General features: G+C 35.2%; 1 protein-coding gene and 1 pseudogene across 2 annotated transcripts in view; both read right to left on the reverse strand.

The window, feature by feature from the left end:
- ACTR3 (actin related protein 3) overlaps positions 1–12,721 on the reverse strand; it is a 49,289-nt gene that overhangs the window by 22,294 nt on the left and 14,274 nt on the right. Inside the window, exons 1-3 of one of the 2 annotated variants that reach the window (XM_072960858.1) lie at positions 11,831–11,889; positions 9,692–9,747; positions 5,131–5,255 (exon numbers count right to left, since the gene is read on the reverse strand). In XM_072960858.1, the coding sequence (XP_072816959.1) occupies positions 5,131–5,202 (72 nt within the window). In that variant the 5' untranslated portion in view covers positions 5,203–5,255; positions 9,692–9,747; positions 11,831–11,889. Of the gene's footprint in view, positions 1–5,130; positions 5,256–9,691; positions 9,748–11,830; positions 11,890–12,721 lie in introns of those variants that run through there. The other variant, XM_006196100.4, reaches the window with a different exon arrangement.
- LOC140696337 (mitochondrial carrier homolog 2-like) lies at positions 7,488–8,643 on the reverse strand (annotated as a pseudogene).

Genomic DNA, 12,721 nt, shown 5'->3' on the forward strand with positions numbered 1-12,721 from the left:
CTATCTAGTGAAAGAAACAGATACAAATATTACACTGCTAGTTTTTAAAGAACTAAATAAAGTACACAGGACAAGATGACCAACTTGGCTTCTGAGGGAAAATAGGAAAGCTCCTATTTCTGTATGACTGAAGAGGTCCTAAAGGGGCAATCTTTATTAATTTTTTTTAAACATTTTTTATTGATTTATAATCATTTTACAATGTTGTGTCAAATTTCAGTGTTCAGCACAATTTTTCAGTCATTCATGGACATATACACACTCATTGTCACATTTTTTTCTCTGTGATTTATCATAACATTTTGTGGATATTTCCCTGTGCTATACAGTGTAATCTTGTTTATCTATTCTACAATTTTGAAATCCCAGTCTATCCCTTCCCACCCTCTGCCCCCCTGGTAAACACAAGTCTGTATTCTCTGTCCATGAGTCTATTTCTGTCATGTATTTAGGCTTTGTTTTTGTTTGTCTGATTGTTTTTGTTTTTTGTTTTCTAGATTCCACATATGAGCGATCTCATATGGTATTTTTCTTTCTCTTTCTGGCTTACTTCACTTAGAATGACATTCTCTAGGAGCATCCATGTTGCTGCAAATGGTGTTATGTTGTCGGTTTTTATGGCTCAGTAGTATTCCACTGTATAAATATACCACATCTTCTTTATCCAGTCACCTGTTGATGGACATTTAGGCTGTTTCCATGTTTTGGCTATTGTAAATAGTGCTGCTATGAACATTGGGGTGCAGGTGTCATCCTGAAGTAGATTTCCTTCTGGATACAAGCCCAGGAGTGGGATTCCTGGGTCATATGGTAAGTCTATTCCTAGTCTTTTGAGGAATCTCCACACTGTTTTCCATAGTGGCTGCACCAAACTGCATTCCCACCAGCAGTGTAGGAGGGTTCCCCTTTCTCCACAGCCTCTCCAGCATTTGTCATTTGTGGATTTTTGAATGACGGCCATTCTGACTGGTGTAAGGTGATACCTCATTGTAGTTTTGATTTGCATTTCTCTGATAATTAGTGATATGGAGCATTTTTTCATGTGCTTTTTGATCATTTGTATGTCTTCCTTGGAGAATTGCTTGTTTAGGTCTTCTGCCCATTTTTGGATTGGGTTGTTTATTTTTTTCTTATTGAGTCGTATGAGCTGCTTATATATTCTGGAGATCAAGCCTTTGTCGGTTTCACTTGCAAAAATTTTCTCCCATTCCGTAGGTTTTCTTCTTGTTTTACTTCTGGTTTCCTTTGCTGTGCAGAAGCTTATAAGTTTCATTAGGTCCCATTTGTTTATTCTTGCTTTTATTTCTTCTAGGAGAAAATTTTTGAGATGTATGTCAGATAGTTTTGCCTATGTTTTCCTCTAGGAGGTTTATTGTATCTTGTCTTATGTTTAAGTCTTTAATCCATTTTGAGTTGATTTTTGTATATGGTGTAAGGGAGTGTTCTAGCTTCATTGTTTTACATGCTGCTGTCCAGTTTTCCCAACACCATTTGCTGAAGAGACTGTCTTTATTCCATTGTATATTCTTGCCTCCTTTGTCGAAGATGAGTTGACCAAAAGTTTGTGGGTTCATTTCTGGGCTCTCTATTCTGTTCCATTGGTCTATATGTCTGTTTTGGTACCAATACCATGCTGTCTTGATGACTGTAGCTCTATAGTATTGTCTGAAGTCTGGGAGTTATTCCTCCAGCCTCTTTCTTTCTCTTCAGTAATGCTTTGGCAATTCTAGGTCTTTGATGGTTCCATATAAATTTTATTATGATTTGTTCTAGTTCTGTGAAATATGTCCTGGGTAATTTGATAGGGATTGCATTAAATCTGTAGATTCCCTTGGGCAGTGTGACCATTTTAACAATATTGATTCTTCCAATCCAAGAGCATGGAATATCTTTCCATTTTTTAAAGTCTTCTTTAATTTCCTTCATCAATGGTTTACAATCTTTATTAATTTTGTTTTTGGGGGGCAGGGGAAGAAAATGAAGAGAATAGAAAAAATATATATACAAAGACAAACACTGTGTAATATACAAACACAAGCTATCAATGAAAAATGCATGCGCCAAAAGGGTTGGGGAAAAGGTTGTAAGTAGATATGTAGATAGATTTAGATGAAGGAGACCAGATTCTCAAAAACTGTATTTGCCTTGTATTTGGGTTTTATTCCATAAGAAGTAGAGCATCAGTAGAAATTTTCAAGCAGGGTCTAACAAGAGCTTTGATTTTAAGGAAGGTGATTACAGCAACATTGGGAAAGCTAAAATGAATCTTAAAAGAACCAAGCAAGAAAGAATATACCTAGCTGTGGTATAAGTGATGTTAGGCCAGATTCAAGGTTTCTATCATTATGAGAAAAAACTCAAAGATATCGATAGGTTTCTAGCTATGAAGTCAGGATGGAAAGGATCTATTAATCAAGACTCAAAAGTTGTGTTTAGTCTTGTTTTGGAAGAAGCAAGAGTGAAGTAAATACAATGAATTTCGTTTTGAGTATATTAAACTCAAGGATCAAGTAATAGTTAATTGACAGTAGGTAGTTGGAAATGTAGTCAAGGATTTGGAAGCAGAGATCTAGGTTGTGGTTGTAGACAAATGTGTGGATGAGATTACTGAGAGAGTCTTTAATACAGCAATAAAAGAGAATCAAGGCCAGTACCTGGGATTTCCTGACATTTTAGTAGGGGGCAAAAGAAGAAGAACCAGTGACAGTACGGGGTAAAAATAAACAATAACAAATAAAAAGAACTGTCCACGTTAGGAAGAGAAGCAGCAAGGTAATTCAGTGAAAGAAAGATCAAGAAAGATCAAGATTGTTTCACATAATTTGATTTAACAAAAGAGCTTATCAAATAATGAGACTAAATAAGTTTGGCTTTAAAAGGAAAGAGGAAAGTAAAACAACAGCTAAAACACTGAGGAAATAAGGTAGGAACAGAATAAAGACTGAAAGAAGTTTTGTCATCTTGGTTTGTTTACAACACTTGGAAGACTTGAAAATGTGTTTAAGAGAACAGAATCAATGCCAAGTAACTCTGGCCTCTCAGCTCACTGATTTCACCACCCTCAAAGATGTCTTTTCCATTCTGGCCACAGTTTAGATCTTAGTATCGCTACCATCCTTAAATCCTTGCACGTACAGCCTTCTCTGATTACAGCCTCTTACTTAGCCTTCCAGCGTACTCCAGTACCTCACTGTATCTTTTGATCACAATTAGACTTGCAGTCCACTGGTTGTTCTAATTTTTGCCTAGCCAGAAACCACACACAGTTTAGATTTTATGCCCCATCACTTTGACTATTCATACTTCCTTTAGTCATTTCATCTACCAAAATCCAACTCTGCATGATCCTACTCTAAACTTGCCTATACCCAGAATTCTGATTGTACAAATCATTCATAACTGGTTGATAAAACTAAGAATTCATAACTGCTATTCCCAAATTGACCTAACTTTACCTGGCAAGACTGTTTCCCTATTCTGTTCACCTTTACTCTCCACAGTGATGATTTTCAATATTCTCCCTATCACTCAGATTTCACCTTGTCCCCCTAATGTCACATGTATTTCACAAAGAAAGCAGAAGTCAACTATCAGAATCCAACCTTCTTTCACCAAATCTATAAAACTGACTTTATAGATTTATACCTCTTTTTCTTTTTTTTTTTCCTGTTTTTTTTTTTGGTAAGTTAAGAGCGCCTCCATGTATCAATTAGGTCATCTGGGCTCTGGATTCCATCCCTCTAGCTTTCTCAGAGACCTGGATTACACTCCATCTAATTTCTTTTCCTAACGCCTCTTTCACATTCGCACTTAAACATCTCTTACATCTTAAGCCCACAACTTGTCTCTTCATCTATATCTCTTTCTCAATCAAAGCCAAACCTTACTGAATATTACTGTCATTTTTTTCCTGGCTTACTTTCCTGGCCATTCATAATCCAACGTACTTTAATCCAGCCTCACTACTCTTCCAAAACTATTCTTATTAAAGTTACACATGACATCCTTCTAGCAAATAATGTATGGGCTCTAGCTTACTTGATAACAGCATTCCACTATTCATCACTCCTTCCTATTTAACCCTGTCTCTCTGACCACGACTTCTCAGTTTCCTTTGTAGGGTTTCTTCCTCTATTCAAACCTAAATGGTCCATTGATCAACCTCTGTCCTAAGCCTAAATTAGGGGATCTCATCCCTTCGAGGGGTAACTGATATTTTTTTTGTCTCCAGCTCTGTCTTGTTTCCAAGCGCTAAATATTCAAACAACTGTAAACTATTCTTCAATGGCTCCCCTTCCACCATATTATAGTACCTTAAAGTCACTGAAGGCTTTTTTCTCACTTACCACTATATTCTCAACACTTAGTACAGTTATTTACACGTGGTAGTTGTTCGTTAATGAATAAATTATGAGAAGGGAAGACAAGAGGTACAAAGGAGGAAATGTGCAAATTAGGCAAAGTTAATTTCTAAAAATAAGATAAAGGTCAGAACAGTGTTTACCTTTTGATGCAGGTAGGGGTAGTGACTGTGGGAGCAGACACAAGGAAAGCATCAGGTTACTAGATTTGTCTATATCCTGAACTTTTAATGATTACTCACCAAAAATATTTTTAAACTGTATAACTAACACTTACCTATTCTATAGTATATAAATTATACCTCAATTAAAAAGAGAGAGGGAGGAAGAGGAGAGGGAGGAAGAAGGATAGGGAACAAACAAGAAATGCAAAGACAGAAAGGATTAAAGAAAGAAGCACTTCCAGATGACGTAAGCTTCAGAAGGAGAGAAACAGTGTGGACCTGAATAAAGATGGGACTATCTCTAGACATGGCAATGTGGAGGCAAGAGAAAGCCAAACACACTGATGATTCTGAGATCTAGTGAGTATGGAAAAATAAATACTGCTGACTTGGATGGGCTAAAATCTTCCTCTGGGAGGGAAAAAAAAACCAAAACAGTACACTTAAAGCAAGGTTGGGAGGAGCTACAGGGAAGAAGAAATTTCCATTGTGAAGAGGTTCAGAGTATTAATCCTATACCCAAGTGAAATTTCAGGTAGCACAGTCATTGAACAAACTAGTTTTTTGAAAGAAAATGTTTATTTATACAAAACATAAAAATATACCTTCGTTGCATATGTAGGTTTTTCTATTGCTTCATCACCAATGAAGAAGTCTAGGTCATCAACACCTTTCATCACCCTCCTTTGAGCTTGATCACCCACTTTTGCTGACTCCTTAATAGCAATACCTTTAAAATAAAAGTTATTTATACATGTCAAAAACTTTACTTTTTTAAGTGAGAGAAATTTTTCACTTGTATTTCTTCTATAATAAAGTGTTATTAAATAAAACATGATCTAGTATATTTAAATTGTCAAACTAAAGCAAAGAGGTCACAAGAAACCCATGACAAAATTCATTTAACACAATAAAATCTTAACCTCCACCAGAGATAAAGTCTCAAGCGTAAAAAGCCAAAAAAAGTATTGTTGTAGGAATGTTTCAGTTATGTTTTTAAAAACTGTGTAAGATATATTTTGATCTGAGTAAAATTATAATACCACCAAGTCAACATACGCTTGATGGATAATTAAAAAGAAAAAATTGAGAAACAACAGTAAGTAAAAATAGGAAAATTGCATGGGGAATTGTTTCTTAAAAAGCCTTCCTCCTATCTCTACCCTATTTGCACTATATGGACTAGTAATTTAGTTATAACACTGGCAGAGGGACGTGTTAAATTTCAGTCACATATACAAAAGGAAATTTCAAATAATTTAGGTAAAACCCACAACAATCTCCTTATATAACTTCAGAAATCCAGCATACAGTTCTAGACCTAAAACTTGTTGTGTATTTCTCAACTAAGTTATAAATTTCTGAATCCTTCAAATTAAATAGTTCTTCATTCAAAACATCTACATGCACTTAAGCTGAAATAGCATTCAACTGTTACACTTTCATTTAAAAACAATTATACCCTTAATAAGGTGGATAGGAAATACTGAAGGGAAGAAATTCTAAATCCAGTCTATTCTTAAATGTTAGAAAGCATCTCTAGCAATTTATTTATAATGTACACAGACATCTAGACAGCTCACTATAAATTTCCTAGAAAACAAAGATTATGAAAATAACTTTGAACCGTATCTACAGACTTTCTAGGTCAAATATCCATGCTCATTAGTGGCAATGACTGTATCTGCTGATTAAAAACACTACACTTGCAGCATTAAAACTGGCTGGGTGAGAAAAAAGTCCAAAATCAAAACCCTTCTTTCAGTACACAAATGAATTTTTAACATGCTACAAATTCTCAGAAGAAAGACAATGAAAATTAAAACTGCAAATTTTGGCAGAAAGATGAAATAGAGAAAGGGTACAATGGTGATGAGATCCTAAGGTTCAAAAGATCAAGATTATATGGGCCTCCAACAAAGACTTAATACAGCTACTTAACATAAGCAAAACCAAATTTTACAAAGATGAAAGTTAACACATTAGTAATCTCCTGAAATAAACATTTAATCATAGCATAATGCCTTATAAAAGATTACAAAATCAGTATTTTACAGACTGAACTATATTCCTCCACAAAAGATATTTTGAAGTCCTAATCTCCAGTACCTTGGAATGTGACCTTACTTGGAAATAGGGTCTTTCAAGTTAAAATGAGGTTATCAGGATGGGTCCTAATCTAAAGACTAGTGTTCTTAGAAAAAAAGAGAAATCTGGACATAGCCGCACACAGAAGACAAACAATTGTAAGACACAGAGGACAAGCATGTGACTGAAGTGAAGCATACACAAGACAAGGAACTTCAAGGATTGTCAGCAAACACCAGAAGCTTTAAGAAACAATGAAGATTTCTCCCCTAAAACCATCAGCAAGATCATGGCGGTGTTGACACCTTGATTTCACATTTCTAGCCTCTGGGACTTTAAGATTCTGTTGTTTTAAGACACCCAGTTTTTGGAACTTTGCTACAGCAGCCTTGGGAAACTAATACAAGCATACACAATAGTCTAATACTAAACTCAAATATGACTAATGTCAAGTACTAATTCAAAAAAGTACTTCTATTTTAGTCAGCAACAGAGCAAATATTTGTAATCAAAATCTTAAATAACAAACTATTGATATATATATATGACATAAGCAAAGAAAAATAAGCCTGTCCTTCAATGTAGATAACAAATATGCATGAAAAAAAACAAGGAAAAAGACAACAGTACTACCAAATTAAGACCACTATATTCACATGAATGAGCTACTTCATCAGTGTCACCTAAAATCCATTCTAGGTATTATAAAGAATTAAGAGTTTGGGAATAGCCTAAATTCTAAAATAATCAATCCCTAGAAAAGTATACCAAAAGTAATCAGAAGTGCAAAACTCAAGTAGGTTTGTTTCTAGAGTGAAAAAAAATATGAGCTCTCTTTTTATTTTTCCCAAGATAAAATGACTATTAAAAAAGCACACCACACTGTATAGAAATCAACATTCTCTCCCATAATTCTGTGCATCTAGGACTATAGAAATGTCACTGTCCCTGCCCCACATCTTCAAATTAACATTCTCAGGTCACGACAATTAAGTCTTCCCAAGGGGGATTTTCTGGGGGGAAAAAAAGCTATTTCCTCGGCTCATATTTCTCTTTTTTCATAGCATGCACCAGCAATCCATCCAAGTATATATGAGGGGATCCACCAGCAAATCAACAGTTGTTGACAGCCATTAAGATTAAAGACAAGCACAAAGGGATAGGTCAACATACTGGCCAAAAATCCTGTGATTCCCAAATCCTTGGGAATAACATTTCATTTCATTCGCAATGGAAATCCCACTGTCCAGTGCATAGGTATTGACAAGGTAGGCCAGTAAGTTACAGACCCATGGAGAAATGATGTTACCTAGGAGGTGAGGAGTAAGACCCGCAAAAAATCCTAGGATGCCCTCTTCCCAATATAGTTACTATGGAGTCACAAAGTCCACAGTACTTGGATTCTCCACCAATGAATTGTACCACAAATCTAAGAGTGATCACGTGGAAGGAATGTGTGATCAGGGTAGCAGCAGAACGAGCCATCATCTCTTTAGCTGTCTCCCTAATAACTCAAAGGAAGATGAAAGTTCTTTCTGTACATTTCCAGATCCTGACTCTTCAATCTTGTCACAGTCCTGGTAATGTTGTAAACTTTACCATGGACCACAGTTCCAAAGACCTCTGAGTACAGGTTTGGCGTTAAGCCTGTGAACAAGCCATGCTTCTCATTAATGATGGCAATATGCTGAGCATAACAAAAAAGTCCAGGAAGCTGACATACTTGCCGTCCAAATATATTTCATCCTATTGTTGGAGGAAGAGGCTCATATCCCACTGGGATGAGCACCTCATATCCCATCGTACATGAGCAGCTGGGACAGGATGGTGAGACCAGGAGCACTGGACTGGCCACGTCCGCCATGATGGCACCTGTGGGCGGACAGATGGAGCCAACCGAGCCGGTCCTGGATCACGTGCTAGGATCACTGGCTTCACTGGCCCACCAGCAGCACACACACCAGCCAACAGCTCTCCTTTTAGATACAGTTTTGACGGTGTATTTTTCATACTTCACACATTTAATTTTGTTCGTACTATATATAAACAAAAAAACAATGGATCTGTTTATGTCCAATAAGTGCCCAATTGCAACTAAAGATCTGCAGTTTTTGGCAAGCCTAGTAATTTCTACCTTGTTCTCAAGTTCAGATATTGAATCCTAAGCTGCTTTCACTATTCTCTGCTTGTTTATTTTTCCACTTCCTTCTTTTCATAAATTAATAAGAATACACAAAAATATTCAACGGTTGCATAAATACTACTGTGTAAAACTTGTGAAACTTCCATAATTAAACTGTCTAGGAATTAGCACGACCAAGCAATGGCTCAAAAGGTTTGTCATCGATATGCTAGTCTTAATTTGGCAGTAGTCAGGTAGATCAGAGGTGTGACTATATAATGTACAAAAGGCAAATTGTCTGCAAGTCAGAAGCACAAATATATGTCCATCAAGGACCAGATACAAGGTCCATGCTAACAAATAAGAGCACTAACAAACTAAGTGTAAGAGTATTTTTTAAAAACTTCTGAAAGAAACTATTGAAAGCTGATGGCTTTAGCTATTATCAGCTAAAGTAAAGATAACAAAAATTAGACAAAATAAAAACAATGTAAGTGCTGTTATAAGGTATTAGAAAACAGCCAAAGATGAGATGCCACCCTTGTTTTGAAACATGGGCTCTTAGGGATGTCAACAAGCCTGAGCCTGGCAAACAACAATCATATCCACAAACCAAAGGACAGTCTACAAAGGGATGTGATGGGGGATGCATTACTTAATAATCAGTTACACATAAACATAGTTAACAGCAATATCCTCAAAGCAGAAAATAAGTTTAATTATCAGCTCATTCATTTTTGTCTTTACAAAGATATTTGGTAGATTTGGTAAATGAAGAGCTAAACTGAGAGGTGAAATAAATGGTTAGAGGTACAGAAATGAGGCCACACTTTAAACTTGGCACACCATGTTTTTAAAGGACTAAATCTTACAGGGTGTCAGAAAAAATTCTTTCTTTTACTTACTAAGAAAAATATACTAAATTAGCTTGTTTGTGGCTTAAAAGAAATACTTACAAGAAGGGATGATAAACTGTGGTTCTGTATTTCCAGCATATCCTAGTTTTGTATATCTGAAAAACAAAAAGAATTTTATAATAATTTCACTAATGTATCTTAGCAATTACGAATTTAATTCTTAGATTTCTATTTGATATAAAGTGAGAGTCCATTGTAAGTAAATGATATACAAAATCTCATAACTTTGATTCATTTAAGCATCTCTACTTTCAAAACTATATCAAAATTATAAAGACCCATAGCTTTTAATCAGAAATTCCACTTCCAGAACTGATCCTATAGGGATATTCAAACATATATGAAACAACATATACCAGGGCCTTTTGCTACAATCTTGCTTATAATGGCAAAAGACTGGAAACAACCTGAATAATCACCAAATGAGAAACTAGTTAATGATGCAGTGTTTATATTACATAATTTTATGCAGTGAATAAGCTCTTAATGTACAGATATGGAACAATCTACAAAATATATGGCTAACTGAACAAAGGAAGGTACAGAACAATGGTTCAAGTATGTATTATCTGTATAAAAGTAAAGGGTAGGGGTAAGAACATATAAAATATATTTGACTATACAGGCACTGAATATCTCTTGAGAAGTATAAAGAAATCCATAACTTTGGTTGTCTCTAACAAAGGGAACTGGGTAGGTGACAGGCAAGGGTAAGAAGATTTTTTTATTGCATATTATTTCATACTATTTGAATGCATTATTATTCAAAAACAACAATAAATAATTTTAAAATATTTTGCCACGACAGACTCAGCCTGTATTCTTACAATAACAAAATAACAACAACGGTTAGAAACTATAAAAGCTGAGTTTTGACAAGCAACATGTTGGAGGCTACTTAGGAGATAGCCAAATATGTTTCGGCTGTGTGGAAAAACCTATTAACTAAGAGCAAGCTTAAAAAGAATAACAACAAGACTTTATATTATTCTATATTCAAATTCACTGCTAAACAGTAGGCAGGTAAATTGCTATGATATTCCTGGATGCTAATAATATCTGCAGAAATATTTTTTCTAATATAAAAGGGGGGAAAAAATCTCTTTGATGTATATTTTAGTCCCAGAATTAAGTTTAAGAACTGAGAGCACCAAACAGACTAAATTATTAAAAATAAAGGGACAACATAAACTGTTCAAAATGTGATACTGCTCTATTGACTAAACCTCTTCAGAGACTCCCCACTATACACGTTTTAAAAATAAATAAGCAAAACTTCTTCACAGGGCATACAGAAGAGCTCTTTTAATATTTGGCTCCTGACAACCTCTTCCAGAAGCCCTGACACCACATCACACTCCCTAATCATAAACTGTTAACAATTTCTAAACAGACCAACTCATTTCATGCCACAGAGCCACTATTAACACTGTTCCAGGTTAAATATCACTGCCTCTACATGAAAACTTTCATAACCTCCCAGGCAGTTGATTATCTCTGCCCTTTGTGAGTACAAGTATTATTTAATAATAATTCCTCAATCTTGATTCCTTCATTTGTAAAATAAGGAAATGTAACTCAAGATTGTTCAGAGTATGACATAAGAGAATAAGGTAAAGCATTAAGCACAGCACCTGGCACAGAGTACATGCTTAATACACGTCAACTCTAATTACTCTTTTCATTCATTCTCTCCAAATTTTCCATCCCTCCAATAATCATAAAGGCCAGGCAGACAACTGGACTTTTAAATGCTTATTATAATACAAGTTATTCCTTTACCCATAAACCAAAAAGTTAGTCTGCAGAGGATTTTCAGCTTATAGCTTTTACCAGATATCGTTTCCATGCTTCCACTGCCAATTATTTTTTCCTTCAAGCAAAATCAGAGTTTACTTAAAACTGAGTAGCAAAACTAAATTCCCACTCAAATATTTTGTTGGTATAAATATTTTAAACAATTGCTAAAACTACTCTTGAGCTTTTATTTTACATAAACATATAAACATCATATCAGGAACACGTCAACCCGTCCCATTACCCATGTTTTCAACTTTGATCATTTGGTTAAGATGGTAACTTCCAGTTATTACTTTTCTATTTGAAATTAATAAGCAACTATGGGGAGATACACAGAGACTTAAAGTAGACTAGTCCTCTTTTAAAATTTTCACCTACTTGTTTTACATCTCGATGATTCTCGCCCAAATTTATTATTATTATAATGGTTGTCAAATGGCAATTTTCTTTTTTTTTCCAAATTTTTTTTTAAATTCTTCTAAATCAGTGTCTCTTCTTAATGTAAAACCTTCAAGTGTGGTAGAACAGAATTCCAATAATAGATGGAGGTCAGCATGATTGAACAGCTCACACCCTCCCCAGTCTGGGTACAGAAAAGAATCACTCAAATGCACACAACCACAATCAACTGATAAGAATAATCTGTTTCCACTGAATTCATTGAAACTAACTGTAACCTAACTGAAGTAAGAGGGTAGGATCAGTGAAACCAGTAGTGGAAAAAGAAGAGGCTACAGTGACAGTGAGAGAAGAGGGCCAACAGTATACTACACCCTCACCTCTCCCCAGTAGACAAAAAGAACTACCTATACCTTATCAAAATAAAGACTTGTTTAAAACAAGCCAGTCTAAAACTGCCTGAGCCACAATACCCTAAACGGGTCTACTGTTTTACCAACAGTTCCTGGAAAGATTAATACCTAATTATTCCTTCATCTAATCCTTTCACTTTTATGCCCAAAGCTGTTGAAGTAATTATACACAGTAGTACCCTAGCAGAACAGAATGTCTTGCTTCCAATTCTGTGACCCCCTACAAGGGAGAATAATCTCCCTAAAAATCACTGCCTAACTCAAAAATCTTCAAATGAGGCTCTAGTGCTCACAAACCTGTTACCATTTCTATAAAATGACTCATTGTAAATAATTCATAAAGTACCTTTCAGATAAAAAATTATGATACTGATTTCTTCAGCTAAATATTAAAGTTCTCCATAATAAGTCTCAATTTAACTTTATGTGTCTCCCTTCATTTGCTTCCATGAACCCA

Source organism: Vicugna pacos, chromosome 5, assembly GCF_048564905.1.
Source record: "Vicugna pacos chromosome 5, VicPac4, whole genome shotgun sequence".
Taxonomy (NCBI): domain Eukaryota; kingdom Metazoa; phylum Chordata; class Mammalia; order Artiodactyla; family Camelidae; genus Vicugna; species Vicugna pacos.